Here is a 22536-nt window from a genome sequence, read left to right on the forward strand (position 1 = left end):
TAGGTGCGCTTACCTTTGTCGTAATTATAGTTAGTTAGTAACCATCACTAAATCTCGACACAAAATTAAGTAATTAAATCACAATAAATTCTGTTAAACGACATGAATAAATCCCGAAACAAAATTATTTGATTAAGTCTTCATTTGGAAACAAATTAATATTGAATAACAATCTTGTTAAACGGCGAGAATAAATCCAAAAATAGATTTTATTCAATTTAATTTCTTGTTTTGGAAATAAAATAAAAAAAGGAATAAAATCCGCTGCACGGCGGGAATAAATCCCAAAACAGATTTTATTCTATTTTTAAAAAGAAACTCGTTTTTGGAAATAAAAATCAAAATTGGAATAAAATCCGTTGAACGGCAGGGATAAATCCGAAACAGATTTTATTCACCTTTGTTATAAAAAAATATTATTTTTTTCTCACCTTGGTGTTTTGTCTGTCTCAGATCAGAGAATAACAAAAAATAACATGAAATCTGTCTTAAGATTGTTAGACAAAACACGTTAGCAAACAAAATAAATTAAATACAAATAAATACATATAAAATAAAGATAGAATAATTTATATTTAATTTATCAAATACGAAAAAAAATCAAAAGTAAAATCAAATAAGAGTTTAAATCAGAAGGAGGAATAAGGATTTTACAAAACGTTGAAGCCTGTGAAACACAGTTTCCTTAAAACAAATTTGGCCGCTCCTACGGTACTTGGAGAAAGGTTGGTCAAATGTCTTTCAAGATACAACAGCAACAGTGATTAAAGTAGTAGCACCTCTACAACGATCAACGAACGAACTTTGTCTTTTTCTATCATCGGAACGTTTGAAAACGGAGAAAAGAGGAAAAGGAAGAGTTTTGAAATAAACAAAATTTCAGTATAAGAAATTATTCAAATGTCGGTTTAATCCTCCAGAATACACAACCTTTTATAGGCATTTAGGATAGTGGAAAATTTTGAAAATAAACATAAAATCTGCCATTAAGGAGCCAAAAATTAATTTGATTTAAAAATTAAATCAAATCAGATACTATCCATATATAAGCAGATTATGTTTGTATCTTTGCTTCGGAACAAAACAATTAGAATAGAATTAGGCTCGGTCAACTGGAATGTGTATTATCCATATATTATCCATATAGGGGATCCTCCAGTTGAAAAGATCCATCGACCTGAGACGAAGAGAAAGGTCTATCTATTTTATTTAGTTATTCAGTTAAACCAATGATTCGTTATTGGAGCAGATAGCAACAACCATTTCATCCGACATGCGTATTTTTGATTTTCCAATGGATTTACATCTTTCATTAATGGAAATTTTTTGATGTAGTGAGTAATAGCTCTGGTTGTTCGCTGTTCAAGCATTCTTGTTTAGGCAGTTCATACCATCCATACATAGTGTTTTGATCTAAGATTTCAATTCTTCCATGTTTCAGCAGTAGCATATTGTTTCATGGAGCTTAGTCCAAAATATGGAAGAAACAGGACAATTCGCGCCACCCACATCGACCAATTAGGTTTGGACTTGCTCCCCCTTCGCGCGAGGCTAAGTTACAAGCTTAGTCATTCAATTATTTTTTAAGAGAGTTCACATATATAAACATATCTCACACTTGGTATTTAACCAATGTGGGATCTAAGCTTTTACTTTTCCTCAACAATATTTCCAAGTAGCTTACTTTGAGCATCAATTTCTCATTCACCACTCAACCATTTTGAGCATATGATATACCATTGTAAATATCTCATGAAGTAGAATATGAAACTATAATTTTATGATTCAACTCTCCACCTTAACCTATTGAGAATATGCCTCAAAGTTCTCATAAAAGTAATTTTTCCAACAATTCATGCTTTATTTCAATCTTAATAGATAGAGAAGGCATGGAGATCCTTGAGTAGTGTCCTTGGTGTCCATGTAGTGGATAAGCCTAACTTATACTTGGGACTACCTCCAGTGGTTGGCAAGAATAAATCGAATTATTTGGGTTTTGGAGTTCCTTCTTTAGTTTGGGGAGGATTCCATCCATTCAACACAATGTTTTATGTTTTTTCATCAATTGATTTGATAAAAACTTCCATTCAAGCTTTTTATTAGACATAATTGGATCCATCCAAGAGTGGTGAGATGTATAGTCAAACTATCATCCTTCATAAACCCTTTTTTGATTGCCACACATAGGATCTAACCAATTACATTAGACGGAAGGCTCTAATATCAATTGAAAGAACATCTAGCTAGTTGTGGCAACTGATTGTAGTATTTTTTGTGGCCACAAGACCTGACACAACTATTAGCACAACTATACGAACAAAGTAGAAAAATACTAGAATGAACATGAGCAAATTGATAACATAGTTCAGTGCACCACCTACCTCTGTAGGATCTTGTCTAGAGAAGAAATCAACTACTAAACTCATGGGGCAATCAGTAATATTTAAGCCTAATCTACCTTATCCCTTGGATAATTACGACCTCACCTTAGTACATCTAGTATGAACTCTCCCCAAACTACCTGTTCTACTAAAGATTGTTACCTTAATCTCTCAAAGGTGAAAAACAATTAAATGATCTCACATTAAAGTTGCTTACAATAAATATATAAGCTTTATCAAAAGTACATAAACCTTACATCCCATGAACCATCCATAAATATAGGCTTCAAATATTCTCAGAATTCTCTCCGTGGGATAAAACCATTTAAATTCAAAAGCTTTATCTTGATGTTTTATCTTGGAGTTTCCTAAGCATGTTGCATGAAGAGATAGAGATCCCATGTATATCCCTTGTTTTTTTATGCTTATCCCAGGTATATCCCATGTTTTTTATGCTTAATATAACTATAATGATAAAGATAAATACAAATTCAAAAATTGCCAACAATAATCAAGTTGCTGCAGAAGTTGTGGTTATACATGTGGCCACAATGGTTAACATAACTTGCTCCACAACCTGATTCCTAAGGTAATTCATCCAAGAATTTCTTTAATTTTCGAATCAGAATTACCTCACCAAAATTTGTTAAGCGTTCCATTCAAAGACAATCAGAAAGCCTTTGGGAGTTTAAAGCATTGCATAACAAAAACTGAAATAGCCATAGCAACTACTTTAAGGGGAACCTCACGTCTTGCCTATGAGAGCAATTTCTTTTTTCATATTTGTGTTCGATTATTGATTTCATCACTAACAAAGTTCAGGACCACCTTTTTACCTTGGCCCTAAATTGAGGGTAAACCCACGTGCCACATATCATTAGAAACCCCTACCACATTCGAGTTGCGGATATTTTCAAGAACAGGATAATTGATTTGTTAAATTTCACCATTTGGCTTGAAGCATTTTTAACAATCGAAGCAACCTCAAAATTGAATTTTTGTGTAAAAATAAAACATTAGTTCAGATGTAGCAATCTGAATTGAAAAACAGCCCAATCCGAATTTAAACAAATAGATTAGATCATGGATTGGGTTGTCTGCCTTATCAAATAAGCATGACCTAATATGTATAAATTAATTAGGGTCGAATTTCAACAAAATAAATTTTATTGAGAAATACTCAACTTGAACACAAATTAAATAATAATATTTTTTATTTAAATTTAAATATATGGATATATAGTTTAAATTGTTTTTTAATTTTGTTTTAAAAAATTGCGTGGCGACAAGCATAAGCCAAGAGATTAAATTCATTAAAATTGCATAATACATCAAAATTAAAAATATGAGAGATTAAATACAATTTAATATTTCTTTTCTTTTAGCCCATTTATGGATCTTTTAATTTAAAATTAAAAATAAATGCAAATATTGAAAGAAAATTTATCCAGGACATATTTTATGATTGAAATGAAAAGATTACCCAGCCAATGTAAATTACAAATGAAAAAACTAAAGATAATAAACAATGAGATATGTGAAGAGAGAAAGCAAAATGAAAATTGTGAAGTATAAAAAGTAGGGGTTAGTACTCCATCAAATCGAGTAAAATAATTTTGAGTTAGTCAAGTTAATTAGTCCAATTTTATCATTCTAACTTAATTTGAATTTTTTTTTTAATCAAGACAAGTGAAATGAGATCTTAGTTGAGCCTAATAAATTTTTTCAAGTTAAATTTAAAAAAAAAAACCAAATTGAAATCTTGTTGATAATATGACTAAATTTCAAGTTATAGAACATAAATATCATTGATATTTGAAAAGCTCTTTTAAAACAAAATAAGAAAAAAAAAACAAGATAATTAGTATTAGACCTATCCATGGGCCGGGCTGGGTCGGGTTCCCGCCCGAAAAGTGGGAGGGTTTGGGTAAAAATATAGACCCAAAAATGGGCTTGGGCAAAAAAATAAGGCTCGTTTAGAAAAAGGACCGAGCCTCAAGTAAAAATTTTTTTGCCGAGCTCGGCCCGGTCCGAATATGCAAAAAAAAAACTGATGTTTTATTGTTGCTATTTTTTACTGTTTTGTTGTTTTTTTGCTATTTTACTACCATTTTACTATTATGTTGCTATTATTTTGTTATTATTGTTTGGATATTGTATAACTCTTGTTTTATTATTAATTTTGTTTCTATTTTAGAGGCATTTGCTTGTTAAGTTGCACTTATCTTAGTGTTATGTAAGTATACATATATATTTTTAATTTATTTTCAATTTGTTGGGAAACATTTATTTTAAGTTTTTAGTATTTTTGATATTTTTTTAAAAAATTAATACAGGTGGGTCGGGCCCGAATTTTAGTATTTTTATATGGGTCGGGCTTAGGTAAAAATTTAGACACTTTTTTCTGGTCGGGTCGGGCCTAAAATTTTAGTTGAACCAGGCCTGGCCCATGGACACCTCTATTTAGTATTATAAATTTGATCTAGTAATTTGCTCTTTAACGCATTAAATTTATCATTTTAATTTTTTAAAAATTATAAATTAGTATTTTTATATTTTTAAAGATTTTTTTAAAAATTTATATATTTATAAATTTTATGAAAAAAATATCTTATAAATATTTTGAATTTTTGGTAATTATTTTTTAGATGGACTAATTTGCAGATTTTCAAAATTGTCAGAAATCTAGGGATATTTATATCGATTTGTTATTCAAGTTATATGAGTTGTATAATTCAACTCGAGTCGAATTCGAAAAACCTAATCACTTATTTGAATTGATTCAAAAAATCAAATAACTCTATTTAATTAGTTGAAAATTTAAAAAATTAATTTTTCAAATCAAATTAAATTTTACTCACCGCTAATAAAAAAAATGCTTTTACCAATGTCATGGTCCTCTCAAAATAATACATTCATGATGGGCCAAAAGACATGAATAAGCTAGCCCAATGAATTTTTTAATATATCAAGACAATCAATATCATACCATGGAGCTTATTATTTTTGTTATTCCATTGGTAAGCACCAATATCAATATGTTTTAATCTACCATTTCAAGTTTATCGATTAAATAATACCGAATCTTAACATAAAATCGTCCAGCAGGGAACTTCGACACAATAACCAATGGTTGAATTAAATGCAGGGAGGAGTTAATTATTGATTCAGAAGAAATAGGTGACTGCGGCAACAAAATCATCCTCAAAGTAGTGTGTACCCACCCATCCAGCCCTGCACCTTTGTCTCCGGCTTGGGCATAAAAAAAGGGCTCTTTAAACTCTTCCTCGTTAGTAACACATTGTGAGAGCATCTCCAGCAATAGTGGTTTGCAACAGTTGGAAGTACTTATATCCTCCTTTGGAATTGGTATCTGTTCAAAAGTGTTAAGCCTATTGCCATTACTGTATTCAGTTTTTCCTTGGCCTGGAAACCACTAAATTGAAAGAAGATCCCCCTCCTCCTCCTCCTAGATTCTTTGCTTATACAAACTTTCTTCAGCTTTCAACTATTCTAATAGCTTTTTGCTATGTTCCTTAATATCAGAGTTTAGCGGATGGCTATTTGCGTCTCATCAACCTCCTATTTCACTCTTCTCGATATATTGCCACAGTGCTCTCTACATTGAAACCCCTCAGTGCTGATTTGAGTTTTTAAGCTTTGGCGTGTAACTCATAAATAGGGCTGCCTCCTACTGGTTCCCTCCATAAATCATGGGACAATACTCAAAAAAGCTTCATGTTTTGCCCACAAGTTAAAAAACTTATATGGCCCTAGAGGGAGGGCGTTGATTGGGGATTTTTCGTTTTAACTATAGCAGGACAACGGTCAGAAGCTTCAGGGGTTAACAACTCAACCATGGTATTTCTGAATTGTGGATGCCAAGCCCAACCATGGTTGATCGCCACTCTATCCCACTTTCTACTGAGTGTATTGTTGGTCCATCTCAACATTGGCCCATTGTAAGGGTGGTCCAGTGTATGAATCACAGCAGGTTATATATATATATATTTGGATGATTGGAATTCGATTTTATAAATTTATTTAAAATTTAAAATTCGTAAATTATCGACAAATAATCTAAATATTTTTAAATTTGGATTAAATATATTTATTTATAGGATATTTAAATTTAAAATTTTCAATCATAACTTGGAATACCTAAATAAAAAAAATTCGAATCAAAACATGCTAAAATTAATATTTTAAAAAAATTATAAAATCAAAAGAAAAGCTAATTTTCAATTAAAGTTTAATAATAATAAATAAATTCATAATAAATTAACAAAAGTAGTTACATAAATGTTAATTGTAACCTAACCTAATTATATAACATTGTTATAATGTATCATAAAGTTGTTTACACATTTAAAGTTTATAGTCACATGTTGTACATTATAATATTATAGTTGTATATAGGATTAGATGTAATTAATAATCTACTTTAATTATATAATATTAATTGTATATATATTATAATTTACTATAAATTTATATTTAGGTAGAGGCGTTAGTAAGGCAGGTTTCACGAGGTCCCACCCCACTTTGCACCCAATTAGGTAGGGATGGGTATAAGTTTTGCGAGTGGTGGGATGGGGATAGGGACAAAAATTATACCCGTTGTGGGTGGTAGAGCAGGCGTGGATATGACCTTGTACCCGCCCCATCATCACTCGCCCCGCATAATGTAATAAGTATATTTAAAAAATAAAAATTTAATTTGGACTCAACTCACATTTAATGTTATTTTTTTTAGAAAAAATTGAGAGCAATCCACAGTTTCTCACCGAATTTTAACACAGCTCACTCATTCGGTTTCTCACTTTCTCTATTTTACATGAAATCCCTAAAATTACTCATCATTACTCCACGTCGCAACTTGCAAACTTGAAACTACTATTTAACTTATAAAAATATTATATGAAGAACCTATTACATGGCAGAGCATATATCAAAATGGAGAGCTGAAAACAGTATCAAACCTAATTGATGGAGTAAATAAGACGTGGAAAATGGAGGTCGTTACTTGTACCTTTCAAACGGACATTGCGCAAAAACTTTTACAGATTCCACTTGAAGTAACTGATAGTGAAGACTTGCTCGTTTGGAAGGGTGAACCGTCCGGAGAATTCTCAATACGGAGCGCTTATAAACTATTACAAGAAGCTAATCCGGATCCTAGTAATTTATTACAGACTGATTTCAAAGATTTCTACAGAAAATTATGGAATATACAACTTCCATAAAAAATTCTACTTTTGACTTGGTGGATATCCTGGAACTATATTCCTACACTAGTCAACCTACGATGCAAACGATTAACCACAAATATAAGATGCCCTCGATGTGGCTCCGGGGAAGAGAACAGCCTCCATGTCTTCCAGCAATGCCCTATAAGTATGGAAATTTGGCAGAATATTAATATGTCTTGGGTTACATCATATCGAGATCAAAATATCAGGACATGGCTTACTTGGGTCTTCGTAAAAGGAACCAAGGAACAGTGTCAGGTGTTTTGTTGTGCCTTATGGGTTTTATAGAGCTCGCGAAATCAAATGGTGCATGAAAAAAAGTTAGTATCAGGAAGGGATCTAGTACAGAAAATACAGACTTATTTAGCTAAACTTGAAGGAGTAGGAAAGGAAAAACGTACCTTAAAGACTGTCAGAATACAGAGACAAAGGAAGGAGAAAACAAAGGACACAATACAATTTGATGCAGCTTTTGATGCAAACAGGTATAGATCGGCGTCGGGGATCATTGTACGAGATCGGATGTGAGAGATAAGAGTTTTAAAAACAACCCTTCATTCCAACATATCATCTTCGTTTCTTGCAGAGGCATCTGTATGCCTACAAGCAATCAAGTTAGGCACTTTTATGGGTCTCCGATCAGTTACAATAATGGGGGACTCAAAGACAGTCATTAAAAAATGTCAAACGACTGATATGGACAAGTCGATTATTGGACCGGTTATCAGAGATATCCAGAGTTATAGTTCTCGTTTTCAAGAAATCATTTTCCAATTCATTCAAAAATCAGAAAATTATCAAGCTCATAAGCTGGCGAAAGAAGCATTAATAAAATGGGAAGAGAGGAACCTGGTTAGAGACGAGCGAATCTGCAATGAAGGAGCCCTGGAGGAGGAATGGTCAAGAAACCCGGATTGAAGAGTTTTCAAAAGAAAAGGAATTCGAAAATGATAACAGACTGAAGGAAAATCTTTTTGGTAACTGTTATCCTCTAAACAGATGTGACGATTCAGCATGGAAAGGTGGGATTTAATTGCGTCCAGCTGTTAGATTTGACTGGGAATTAATTACTGTTTTGTTTTCATTTTTCGATTTGCTTTTTAGGGTCATTTTCTATTGGGCAAACTTTGTAGCCCACACTTTGTTTTAGGGTTGTAGTCAACGGGAACTAAGCCCAAATACATTGGGTATTATTCTATTTTGATTCCTTATTTGTAATAGCCCAGTCATATTATTTAAAAAATATATATATTATATGAAGTGGGTTACGGAACGAGTATAGTGGGGATTAGATGGGTCTAGGGACCCACGTGGGTGGTGGAGCGATGATGGTTTTAGTTTTGTGGGTCACGAGGCAGGGATGGTTTTAGATTTTGTACTTGCACCTGCCCTGCCCCATGCAATTGACATCCCTATATTTAGGGTTCAAGCTTACATATCATTCATATAAAAAGTGTACGTTATAATATCATAATTGTATATAATGTTACATATAATTAATGGGATAATTATTTGGTACACTGGAGATGAAATTTTTAACTCCACAAGTAAGGTTGAGATTTTTCCATGTGTACATAAGTTGTAATTAAAAATTTAAAAAAAAAATAGGACATGTGATAAAATCTAAACATTGCTTGTAAAGTTAAAATTTCTCAACGACATACATTTAAGGTTTTGAGTTTACACATCATAATATTAAAAAAAACACATTATAATAAGGTTAAACTCTATCCATTAGTCCATTTACTTTGTCAAAGTTGTGGATTTAGTCCTTATACTTTAATTTGGTCATTTTTAGTCCTTATACTTTTTAAATTTTAAAATTTCAGTACTTACCAAATGATGATTTTTAAATTTATTAAGTTAAGTTTTGTTATTTTCAAAATTTGATTTGGTAAACATATTATCATGTGTAATGACAAGTCAGCTTGTTATTTCCACTTATTACTCACAAAAAATTCAGCTAATGGATTAAGGATATCTTTTGCATCAAGACTAAAATTTCAAAATTCAAAAAGTATGGGGACCTAGAATGATCCAATTAGATAATATGAACTAAATCTACAATTGTACGCATAGTACAAGACTAACAATTAAATTTTAATCCAACAAATTTAGTTGCTACTATTTAAATAAGGACTAAAATTTCAAAATTCGAAAAGTAAAAAAAAATTAGGATTAATCAAATCCACAACTTTTATAAAGTAAAGGGACTAATAGCAAAATTCAACCTTATAATATCACAATTGTATATAAAGTTGCGTATCATTAATAATCTACCTTAATTAATAAAGCTAACTGTATACATACATATTAAAATCTATCACAAATTTAGTTGCAAGTTCAAGGTTTATATTGTATATCATTACTAAAAAAAATACAAATTTATATTTGTATAATACTTATTATACATTCATTATTTACATATATATAATAATTTACATACTATATGTTCTTAAACATGTATGTGTACTATCTTTTTATAATAGGGCAAACTACCTAGTTGGTCACCCAATTTTTAGGACGCTTTCATTTTAGTCACTCAAGCATTAAATCCTTACTAGTGGTTGGTTGTACACACCAAATCATGTTTACACTTTCATTTTGGTTACCCAACTTTTAGGTTGCTTTGGCCTCAACGTCGCTGACATTCATTTTTTTTCAACAATAGAAAATTGATTACAATGCTTCATTTTTTTTTTGTAAAAAATTTATTCTTTCTTTTTAACTTGCATTTCAATTATATTTGCCACCGTTTACTAACATTTACATAGTATAAGAATTGCTACTTTAAGCACATATTCAAGTACCAATTACAATTTCTCGGGGAATTGAACTTTTTCCATTTTTATGAGTTAGTCTATGTACCTTTATTAATCACTACTTCGATAAAGGTGTCTATCCAAAGTTATATATTTCATATCAAATATTAAATATATTGAAATTTACGTATAACTTACTTTAGAATTTAATAAATACAAATATGAGTTGCAATAGAAATATACAAAAAAAAGATTATTGTTTCTTTATTGATGTCATCTAAATTTACATCGCAATAAGTAAATAAAAAATACATCATTGTTGTCGACGGGCCGAATGTGTGCTGCTGGGCGGTGGCTGATGGTTGTGCGCAAGATTTTTGCACACAACTAGTGGTGTCGGCTCATTCACTTGATCATGACCATCATCCTCATCTTCTTTGTCTTCACCTCTACCCCTCGTGCTCATCTTTATTTCCACTATCATCTTCATCTTCATCTTCATCTTCATCTTCATGTCCACCATTGGCTTCGTTTTTTTCTCCATCGCCTTTCTCTGTGCTTGAGTGCGGTGTCGTCCTAATCTCTCATTGTGTGTCTTCCAATCTACGAGAGTATGGTTGCACCGATGACCCACCTTGATAAAACAATGATGTAGTGGGTGCTTGTGACACTATCGCTGAATAATCGTACAATACCGCAAAACTCAGATACATTGGCATTAACCCGGGCATTGATACTGGCATCGATGGTGGTACTAGCATTGGTATTTGACTCGACATTTGCGTCGACATGAAGGGCATAGAATGTCGGGATTGGAGGTGCCTCGAAATATGTACATGCGAGAGGGGTAAAAGAAGGGTGTTGCGGTTGTGCATAGTGTGGTACTTGTGAAAAAAATAGGGTTAGTGAAATGAATAGTAATAAATGGAGTGAACTGATCGGGATGTGGTGTAGACATCAGTGACGCTTGTTGGGTGAGAGTCGATGATGAACCCATCGCGGCACCTCTTCCGGACCTACACTGCTAGGTCGCTTATCGTTGCCTCTTTTGACGAAGTTGCCTACTCCTCGCCTCCACTGATAGCAAATACGTCTTGCCAGTGACTCTGAATCAGGGCTTGTACTCTAAATAGACCGTCGTGTTCGGTGAGAAAAAAAGGGTTCGTAGATAGGTAAGAATTCCATCTTACGATCCCAAATGTCGATGTACTCATTGTGGTAATCTTGTCAATTCTCGTTGTTATTCCCCCGCAAATCCAGCATTTGTAGTGCTTCCATGTCTCGTGGAGGAATTTATTGCCTCTACCTGAACTGTCGCATCATTCGATCTGATTCATGCATTTCCATTGTCGTGTACACTATCAACGGCACCTTCGCGTTCTACATACTCCGATTGGCCAAAATTTCCGATGAAACACATTCTATGATATTCAGGTTGACATATGACATCCATTCAAACTACAGTGCACAATTGTAAATTTTGTTATGCATAAAATTTTATTTTAGAAATAATTGCATAATTAGTATAGGTTTGAAAATCTAAGTAACTAACCTCGGCTTCTGAGCGTTGATCTAACAACAGCCAGATATTTTTTATCTACTCGGGTAGTCTCACATAACTCGGCCCATGGTTCCACCTATACAAGCGATATGTTAACTCAAGCATATAATAAATAAACAACATTTACTATCTAAACTACATATTTATTAAGAAATAATTTTTACCTTGTCACCAACGGGAACATATATAGGTCATTCACTCGGGAATATAGAAATGGTAATCGCCACGAGACCCATGACTGCAACAGGAGCAGGCAATTGACATCTTATCTGGTTCTGTCGCTTGACACAACTCCTGGTACAATATGGCTAACACGACTGATCCCCAACTCATTCATCCGCTTTCTTTAAAGTCGACTAGGTTCAATAGCCACCTTATGTGTATCAAATTTCGAGATTATCGGGCACTAGAATGCCCTCGATTAACCTGAGGATGAATGCTCAAGCATATTGTTCTTTGACGATGTCGGACGCATCCTTAGGAAGATTTTTGAAATTGGTTTTCAACCACTTCATATCTATCCAACCACCTTAAAACTTATTCGGCACCTTCTCCAAAAATGCCTCGCAAAGGTCCTCTTTACTGGGAACGATTGTTAACCCCATGATGATTGGCCCATCCATTGGTAAACAGAGTTGTCAAGCTATGTCCTCGAGTGTGATTGTACACTTGTCACCTAGAAGATGAAAAGTGTGTGTCTCGGGCCTCCATATTTCCACCAACGCGCTAATGAGTGTAGGATCGAGTTTGCAGTCAAGCATACGAGACGCATACAAGAATCCCGCGTCTTGAAAGTAACCACGAATTTTGGTATCTGGGCTCTTTGACTGGTTATGTATGAACCCCTCCAAAACACGATCATTTGCTTATTTATATCGATAAAAAATTATTTAAAATATTTTAAAAGATAAAATACTTTAAATTTAACTTAATTGAAAATAACAAAAGTTTAAATTTCATCTTACCATTATCGCTTGAGCAGCGAAAATGTGCTTGTCATCGAAAGGAATCAGAGAGGTTGTCATTCGTGAAAATTTAATCGAAACAAATAATATATGAAATAATTAAATAAAACTATAATATTTTTAAATAAACGTATCGTAAAATTTAGAACAAAACTTGAGAAAATTGAGAGAGTTGAGAGTTTAGAAAGAATTGAGAGAGTTGGATTTGAGTGAAAAGAAAGAAAAATGGCCTGGTATTTATAGGGAAAAATTACCGCTAGGGTCCTTCAAAAATTTTACTGTTGCCAATGTTAAAAAAAAATGATCGTTTGTGGAAAGCGCGCTTAGCTAGATGCGCTTTCACACACATTCTCTAAAAATGACCTATTCCCCTAAATTAAAAAAAAGACCTAAAAAGCCAAATAAATAAATAAGCCTTAAAATTTGGTTATTGTTTAGAATAAGGTAAAATATATAAAAATTAAGGATAAAATGTAGAATTTTATTTTTAATAATTTAAAAAATATATTTATCAAACAATCTAATTATGTTTTATAATTAACTTTAAGTAATATATCAAACAATTTTATAATTCAAAATAATAATGTATGCAAAATAATAATGTATGCAAAATAATAATAAATAATTAACTTGAAGTAAAATAATAATGTATGCAAAATAATAATAAATAATTAACTTGAAGTAGTGTAATTTGTCAAAAAAATAATAATGTATGCAAAATGCAGCTTCTGTTTATACGAATCTGAAACCACTAAACCTCCATTGCTAATCATAAACTCGTTAATTCAGTTTTTATTTATTTATTTATATAATTATTGCAAAAGTGAGTTTGATTAACTATAAAATCCCTTCCAATTAACCAAATCCTCAACTAATCCAACATCCACTCCTTATCATGGAATTTCTCCCTACTTTTTTAAAATATAATATAAAATTTATTATTAAATAAAAACGAAAACAGAATAAAACAAAAGGGCGTTCTGTTGTAAACCGCCTGTTTTGTTTGAGGCAAAACATTAACAATGCAGGAGGAGGATTCATAACCAAAACTCGGTTTCCATCAAATCTTCGTTCTTCTTGTGCTTTTTTTTTTTTTTAAAACCTAAAATTTCTGGGGTTTCCCCGTCCTTTAGTTTTTGATCAAAAATTTCACGTGGAGTCCATTTTTATGAATCGAATTGGAAATCTGATTTCTTGTTTTTAGCCATGCGTTGGCTTCAGAGTCTTTCTTTTTCTTCTTCTTCATCGTCATCTTCATCTTCGTCTTCTTCATCAACCTGTACGGGGAAAAATTGTAAAGAGAATCATAATAATAAAAACCATAAGCAATGTTACAATTTTGGGTTTCGCCTGGGGTATCTAAGCTGACGAGGCCAAGGGAGCTGAGGCGTGTAAAAGATCAGGAGGTTGCTCCCACGAAGGAAGGGACGGCGCCGCTGCTCTCCGCCGGTTACCATACTCCATTGTCCTCGCCGACTTCGTCTTTTAGGGGAACAACGCCTGCTTTGCCGGTGCCATTGCCGCTCCCGCTTCCCGTTCCGGAAGGAGACAGCGAGCAACGGTTGTCGCCCAAAGAATTTGGGCTTGGTAAAGGTTTAGAGGATAGAGATAAAGAAAAAGCAGATGGAACTCCTCCCAATTTAAGGTGAATTTGCTTTTCTTTCCCCTTCTCAATTATTAGTTTTAATTAATGTCAAGCTTCTGTTTTAACATTTTATATAAGATTCTGCAATTATTATTTAATTTTAAATTACAATGAAGAAAAAGAGAAGGGTTTTTTTTTTAATTATCATTTCTTTTTGTTTCTTTCCATGAATCACTTGATGTTTTCTCTTAGAAGAGTTTTAAGGAGATCGAAATTCCTTTTTTTTAAAGCCAATTTTAGGGTATTTTTCAAGCAAATTATGATCTAGAGGATAATTTATTCATAGACTGCTGTAGCTTTTGATTGATAGTCTGAAAATCTAAAAACTTAAAGCTTGTTCATATATGAATTTGTTCTTAATATCTCGACCATAATGCTGTAATAAAATGTGGTTTGTGTTTTGCACAGAAGTTTTAGGTTTTTATTTTTGTAGACATTACCATAATTGCTTTACTAGTTTTTTTCAATAATTGAGAGTTCCTTAAATTTTCCGAATAGTGTGTTTGCTTGTCGTGGCTGCTGGAAAACAACGGATCATGCCAAAACAAGATCTATGAAAGCATTAAGCCAAGAAATGATTATAGAGGACAGCTTCGAGGATGAGTGTAGGGCGAATGTTCCAATTAGGAGTGCCCCTGCAAGTCCGTCAAGCAGTCATGCTATAATTTGCCCACAGAGCAAGAATGCAGGGGACATGTTTCCACACCACATGTTTTCTCCAAGTTATCATGCTTGGTCTGCACCAGAGATGTCAACATTAGGCACTCCAGTGGTTCCTCCCTTAGCATTCTATGATTACGGTGGATTTAGCTCCGATAATACTCCATTTCACAGTCCACCAAATAGAAGTCCTCATCGAAGGCAGAGTAGCCATAGTGGACCTACTTCACCAATACAACAATGGGTTTCACCTGACATCTCACCATCCCGACTTGAAAGCAACGGCCATATCAATGTCCATCCATTACCCCTTCCTCCTGGAGCAGCCATAGCTTGTACATCAGCTTCAATTACCCAAGTTACAACTAATCCAGACCCATTGCCAATGAATTGTCAATGGCAAAAAGGCAAGCTTATCGGGCGTGGTACATTTGGAAGTGTTTATGTTGCCAGTAACAGGTATGCAAGTTTTATGTATCTTGCTTGCCACTTGCCCAGTTGCTCTTGCTATCTAAACACTAAAGGGACTTGTTTGGACAGAGAAACTGGAGCTTTATGTGCAATGAAGGAAGTTGAGATATGTCCGGATGACCCAAAATCTGCAGAGTGTATAAAGCAACTAGAGCAGGTTTTTCTGCCGCAAATATTACATTTCTTTGCTCTAGAATGTTTGTTTCTTCTACGGCCATTGTAATTACTTTCTTTCATTGCAGGAGATTAAGGTTCTTAGCCACCTCAAGCATCCAAACATAGTTCAGTATTATGGTAGTGAAATAGTAAGTAATATGCCGATTGCATGTTTAGGGTTTTCACTTTTTCTGCTTGCCTCACAATGTCTTAATAACTTCTATTAAGAATTCAAATTGTGCATGCGCAGGCTGAAGACAAGTTCTATATATATTTGGAGTATGTTCATCCTGGTTCAATTAATAAATATGTTCGTGATCACTACGGTGCCATAACTGAATCTGTTATTCGCAATTTTACTCGCCATATTCTTTCTGGGTTGGCTTACCTGCATAGCACAAAGACGATCCACAGGTATATAGCCAATTAAGATAGCCAATTAGAGTGTAAAAGTGAATGGCATCTTATTATTCTTGCATGAACTATCAGTGGCTTAATTATGCTGTTTATATGTTCTTTATAGGGATATTAAAGGTGCTAATTTGCTTGTTGATGCATCGGGAGTTGTCAAGCTTGCTGACTTTGGGATGTCCAAACATGTAAGTCTCTGTCTTCCCCTTCTCTTTGGATACATGCTTGTCATGGATAAGGCTTGGTGTAGCTTTGTTGTTTTTTTTTTATTCCGATCGAATAACTTTGGATCTGTTTGTTGCACAGCTTAGTGGACAAAGAGCTGATCTATCTTTGAAGGGAAGCCCATATTGGATGGCTCCAGAGGTGCCGTGTTGCTACTATTTCAATAGATAGTGGTCTTTAATTTAAATATGCTGACATCATTCATTTCACTGCAGCTCTTGCAAGCTGTGATGCAGAAAGATAACCGTTCTGAACTTGCTCTAGCTGTTGATATTTGGAGTTTGGGTTGTACAATTATTGAAATGTACACCGGTAAAGCACCATGGAGTGAATATGAAGGGGTAAGCTACTAATGTATCTTAGTTCACTCTATTAATCATTGTGGGGATTGGAGAAAATCTAAACATGTATGCCATTTCGATTGTGTGGGATGGCCTTTCTTGTCTACTAATTAAGACTTAAGAATGCACTAATTGTCTCCGTGATCCAGACATGGTTCAAATGCTTGGTCTAGTTTGTTTTTAAGTAAAAGCCATTGCTTATTTCTCAAAGTTGTCACTTTCAATGCAGGCTGCAGCTATGTTTAAAGTGCTGAGGGATACTCCTCCGACACCCGAAACATTATCACCCGAGGGGAAGGATTTCCTGCGCTGCTGTTTCCAAAGAAATCCAGCAGACAGACCATCTGCGAGCATGTTACTAGAGCACCGGTTTATAAAATGCACAAACAGTCGGGTGTCTCATCATCTAACGGATAACGTCCATGGTAGATAAGAATACTTCCCCTTCCACTGTTGCTGACATCTAGTAGTTTATATACTAATCGGTTTAACAAGAGACCGATTTGAACTTAAATTGGATAAATTGCCAGTTCAGCAAAGCCTGCGAAGTAAAAAAATTGCTACTCCTGACAGGTAAGAAGTTGCATGTCGCATTGCCATTTGCATATCCTTATTGATTCATTCAATCAAGTTGGTAAATTTATACTCTATTATTGACCTTACAGTCCAGCTTCAATCTCTTTTCTCCGGTGAAACTCCTCGATGAGAATCACAAGAGTTCCAACTTAAAACAGTGTCTGCATTTTACCCTCCTCGTTCTACCTTTGAGGCTCTTCCTAGTTCGTTGCTTTCATGCTGGGGTCAAGATAACTCATCATCCATGTCCTACTGTTTACCATTAACATATCTATCAAGCCGGAGTCTAAGGAGAAGCATATTCTCGGATAACAAGGAAGAGAGGAAGAAGCAGTGTAACACAAATTCAAGGATTCTGCTGGTAAGGCAGCTTCAAGCATTGGCATGGAGAGCTGAACCAAAGACACGCTACTTGATCTGTCTCATCAATGACTGGTTGAACTTCCTGAGCTGGAAGCATGGCTAGAACATGATGTATAAAGCATAAAACAGGGTTTTGTATACTATTGACAATTTGTAAAAGCTTGCTTTTGAGTTCATGCATGTCTTACAGAAGGTGACATTCTCAACTCCATTAGTTGAATGAATTAGTAGATTTTAAGTTAAAATCATTTATGGACAACTGAGCATTATTATTATTCTTTTATAGGAAAATGGTCAAATTTCAGTTTTTGGTGTTATTGTCTGGGATTTAATTTATGTAATTTACTTTTAAACATGATTTGGTTTTTATATTTTTATAGTATTATTAATCAGTCTAAATAATTAATATCATTAACTATTTTAATTAAAATGTTGATATTGATTTTTTAAAAATAATTTTGACATGATGAATTGGAGTAAGATGGTGTTCCTACCTAATGAAACCATTAAAGGTCTAATTAGGTTATAATAATAGAGGGACCAAATTAGATCAAATAAAAGTATATAGATTAAATCATAAATTTAAGCATAGAAGAGAGTTTAATACCAAAATATTACTTATGATAATCTATACCTAGTACAATCATTCATATATATATACACAAGGGATCCACTCGTACTAATGTAAAACTAATTAATACATTCCTTACTTTTTTTAAAGATCGACATTTTAATGTTCTAACCGTCATATTTCATGTTTCATTCATGTAGATAATGCATGTTAAGTTTAGAATAAAGAAAATTTCTTTTTAAATATTTTTTATGTAAAAAAATTTAACTGTTAAATATATATTTAATGTAATGACCCATTTTCAGTGGTGGTGGAAACGATAATTTCGGGACTCAATTCAGGCAAGCGAGTCAATACTTTATTATTTAATCAATGTTTAAGAAGCTTGAGGGGACTTGTATTAAAAATTTATTAAGAAATATTATTGTTTAGTTAATTAAATTAAGGGAGAAGATTAAGTTGTAAAAAATTGAAAGTTAGTGCCTATAATTAAAGGTATTAAGTAGTAAGTTATTAATAATTGATGGTCTAAGGGGATAATTAAACCATGGAGAATGTTAGTGGACAAATTAGGACTAAATTTAATTAATGAACAAATTTAATTAAAGAAATAAACTAAGTAAAACAAAAAGGAAATTGGGTCATCTTCTTGATGGGGGTGCCGAAAATAGAAGGAAAAAAAAGAAGAGATAGCCATTGTTGAAGCTTGGATGTTTGGTTCTCTAAGCTAGTGCACGTAAGTGTTTTCTTAATTTGTTTTGCATGAATTTTGTGTTTTTGGAACCTTTGAAGTTAGACCAAACTAGTTTGTGGATTAGATTATTATATTATGTTAAGTATAAGGACTGTTTTGAGTTTTACTGTGAAGGTGCTGGAGGCTTTTGGGGTTTATTTTGAAGTTTATTGGTAACTTAACTATTTTGGGAGAAGGATTTTGTTAATTTTATTCTCTAATGATTTATATTGTATAAACTCATGTTATTATTAGCGTAAATTATAAACTTGAGAAATGTGGGGGACTATTTTTGAAACCATATGAATTTCGGTTAGTTAAAATGTGGTTTAAGCTTTGGCATAAGGATTTAATTGGATAGAAGACATAAATTAAGAGTTATATTGTAAAATTTCATTTAGGGGTTGATTGAATGGAATTAATATATGAGATTAAATTAATTTTTGATATTAAGGATTGAATTGTGTATTGACTATTTGTTGTGAACTAAATGTAGATATATGACTTTAAGATGGATTGTTTAAATAGAATTATTGTAATTTTAAATTAGTTAATTGAATTAAATTATTGTATTTAGATCAAGAAGCGAGCAAATCAATTGTAAGTCGAGGGAAGGAGAAGGCTGCCGATTAATTCATCTCGTTCACTGCAAACTATCGTAAATTCGATAAGTTCATAGTTTTGAACTTAACCTTTTATCTATTTATTTAATTATTATTAGATGTTATTTGAATACTTGATATACAGTATTATGTCTATATTTGAATGAAGATGGTATTTAATGAATGAGGAAATTGTGGAATGAAATAGTGTCAATTTGTTGGTTAATCCAACTAGAGCTAGGCTCACATTTAATATCGTCAGTTTATCCGACTAGCGTTCGGCGCAATTTTCGTCAGTTTATTTGGCTAGTGTTGGGCACACAATTGTCTGTCTAACTGACTAGTGCTGGGTGCAATTATCGTTGGTTTATCCAACTAGAGCTGGGCTCATATCTAAAATCGTCAAGTTATTCGACTAGCGCTGGGCACAAACTCTTTTGCGGTTTATCCGCTAGGCATCAAGTGCCATGTAACGAATGAATCATATGGCAAATTTATATGAGCCATCGAAAAGGGATTGGAATAAACTCAAATGCTTTGGTTATACTTATGGTTAGAAATCTACTAAATGTTGGTTCCCTTGTTTGCAGGTTAGATATACATAGTAGACTCGGACTCATCATCCTACAAGAATCCAGTACCCAATGTTGGTAATGTTTTCTTTTGTGTTTTTGGCATGTACCTAGGGTGTAAATATGTCCTAGAAGTTGAATCTTTTGAATATTTGGTTATAGGTTTGAATATATATAGATATATGTTTATTTAGCATGTTTTGGTGTTGGTTGGATTTGCTTGAATGTATATTTCATGTTATAAGTTCAATGAAATTGGTTATTTTGAGAAATGTAAGGCATGATTTATGGAATTGGTATTTGTTCATAAGAGCTATGAGTTAGATGTATAGAAGAGTAAGAATTGCATTAATTGAATGAAAATTTAATTGTGGTTTCAATGAGGACACATTAGTTAGATATTTGAATTTTAGTTAATTGGTATATTTGGACATGTATGAGTGAGGTTTTTTTCATGATTTTAGTATGATTTTAAGCATGGTTTGGTAGTCAAGTTAGGTATGAAAATTTCCTTGTTTTTGAAGCAATTCGGGGTACACACGGCCCGGGACACGTGTGTGTGTCTCGGCCGTGTGACCCCCTGTTTCTAAATTTTTGTGACTTTTTCCTAAACATTCCAAATGGTTTCAAATTGGTCCAAATTGCTTTTAAGATATTTTTGAGGCCTCGAGGACTCGATTTAGGGACGGTATGTATGTATATGGTTGGTTTACAATGTGATTGTATTATTTAATGATATTAAGTTTAAATGTTTTCGATTGTACCATAATGCTCCATAACCCTAATTCGACAACGGATACGAGTTAATGGTGTTACATATATGTTTAATATAGACAATAATTTAGATTGATAAAATAGAGATATCAAATTGATTTAAAATTTTATATGCATGACAAGTACAATCATATTGATAAATTTAACGATTGGTTAGTAAAAAAAGTAAATAGGACGTAAAATCATATTAGTTTTATGCATGTATTAATTCATAATTGTTAAGTGTGGGCCGACTCTTTCGAGAGAAATTTTTGAAGTTTTGTTTGTCGGAAAGTCGACTTGCCCCTCAACAACCAAATATATTGTATCTGTGTTGGAGTTTTGTCCTTGCCCTTTGTGAGAGTCGTGTGCGGCCCACAAAGAAGGGTGCTTCGGTTAATAGAGATATGACTTGCAAAACTCAAAAGAAGTATTAATATAGAAGAATGATAATTAAGTTACCTAAATTTGAGACAATTCAAACCACCAACCAAAAACGAAAGATAACATACTTACAAGCATACCATGTTTGCAAAATTTTCACTCTTTTTTAGTAAATAAAGATAATTTAGGTAGCTTGAAAAAAACAATTTAGTTATAGAATTTTATGTTTCATTATTTTTAATCAAAATAAATATTATTACTATATTTTAATTAATTATGGTTTAAATATTATTTTATAAAAACGCCGATAGCAATCAGATGGGAAGTAATTACCCCTATTTGTAAAGTACCCTTCTTCCTAGGGTTGAGGCAAGAAATGGCTTGATGAACCATTCCCTTCACTTATTAGTGATCATCTTCTTAGATGCATCATCGATGGAATGGGTGGAAATTTTTAAAATTTGAGGTATGAAACAATATAGAAAATGAAAGAAAATTAAAAAAAGAAAACCTAGATCCAATTTCAGGGATATAAAAAAATGAAAAAGAAAAGAAACCAGATTTGGTCTCATAGTTTCCAAAACATGAAATGAGAAAGAAAATTAAAAATAACCCAAATCTGGTTTCATGGATGTTCGGGATAACTTTTTTTTTCTTTTTTGAAATCGTAATTGTGGGGATTTTGGTCTAAGTTTGATTAAATAGTTCAAATTTTATATGAAAAGGGTTGGGTATTGTTGTTGGAAAACAAGTTGGAAAACATTGAATGTAAGCAGAGCGGAATTTTTAAATTTAATTTAAAATTGAGTCAAGATATTTACAAAAATAAATCTATTACTTCAATGATATTTGTGTTTTCAATTTGTTGTTCTCGACTTTCAACCATTTGATATTCTCTATTAATCTCAATCTCTGTTTGCTAGAGCATGGACTCTATTCACAAATCGATGGAAATTTTAGTGAAACTCTCAAGAGCTAGAAACCGAAGACGACTTCTATCAAAGTATAAAATTTATTTTGTGAAAATAAATTAACTATATGTTGACAAAATGCCAATGTAAATATGAGGTGTGTCATTGACCTAGTCCTTGGTCTCTATTTATAGAGAAAATAACAAGAGTTTCAGTTGAACAATGTGTAACTAAATTAATA

At 32.9% G+C, this 22536-nt stretch overlaps 1 protein-coding gene and 1 long non-coding RNA gene across 3 annotated transcripts; one reads left to right on the top strand and one right to left on the bottom strand.

Annotated features, from left to right (window-relative positions):
- Nucleotides 1-7275: 7275 nt before the first annotated feature.
- On the bottom strand, nt 7276-8698 carry LOC107914309 (uncharacterized). Of its 2 annotated transcripts, none has more exons than XR_001688776.2 (3): nt 8483-8698; nt 7855-8225; nt 7276-7772 (listed from the first exon to the last, which is right to left on the bottom strand). It is a non-coding gene; the product is annotated as an uncharacterized lncRNA (long non-coding RNA). The 2 variants fall into 2 exon arrangements; XR_001688775.2 differs by having other exon boundaries at nt 7855-8233; nt 8483-8686.
- Nucleotides 8699-13887: 5189 nt separating this feature from the next.
- On the top strand, nt 13888-18073 carry LOC107914310 (mitogen-activated protein kinase kinase kinase 5). Its single transcript, XM_016843181.2, has 10 exons — nt 13888-14566; nt 15065-15685; nt 15767-15854; nt 15940-16002; nt 16104-16267; nt 16377-16452; nt 16571-16630; nt 16705-16830; nt 17060-17403; nt 17496-18073. The coding sequence occupies exons 1-9, from the start codon at nt 14250-14252 to the stop codon at nt 17261-17263; spliced, it is 1719 nt and encodes a 572-aa protein (XP_016698670.2). The 5' UTR covers nt 13888-14249; the 3' UTR covers nt 17264-17403; nt 17496-18073.
- Nucleotides 18074-22536: the final 4463 nt, after the last annotated feature.

This window comes from Gossypium hirsutum, chromosome D10, assembly GCF_007990345.1.
Source record: "Gossypium hirsutum isolate 1008001.06 chromosome D10, Gossypium_hirsutum_v2.1, whole genome shotgun sequence".
In the NCBI taxonomy this organism is placed as follows: domain Eukaryota; kingdom Viridiplantae; phylum Streptophyta; class Magnoliopsida; order Malvales; family Malvaceae; genus Gossypium; species Gossypium hirsutum.

What these genes read in the sequence shown, in the direction of transcription:
- LOC107914310 (XM_016843181.2), top strand. Translation starts at nt 14,250, where the DNA reads ATGTTACAATTTTGGGTTTCGCCTGGGGTATCTAAGCTGACGAGGCCA. An exon ending in AGTATTATGGTAGTGAAATA is followed by an intron (nt 16,003 to 16,103) that starts GTAAGTAATATG and finishes GTGCATGCGCAG; the next exon opens with GCTGAAGACAAGTTCTATAT. An exon ending in AGCACAAAGACGATCCACAG is followed by an intron (nt 16,268 to 16,376) that starts GTATATAGCCAA and finishes TGTTCTTTATAG; the next exon opens with GGATATTAAAGGTGCTAATT.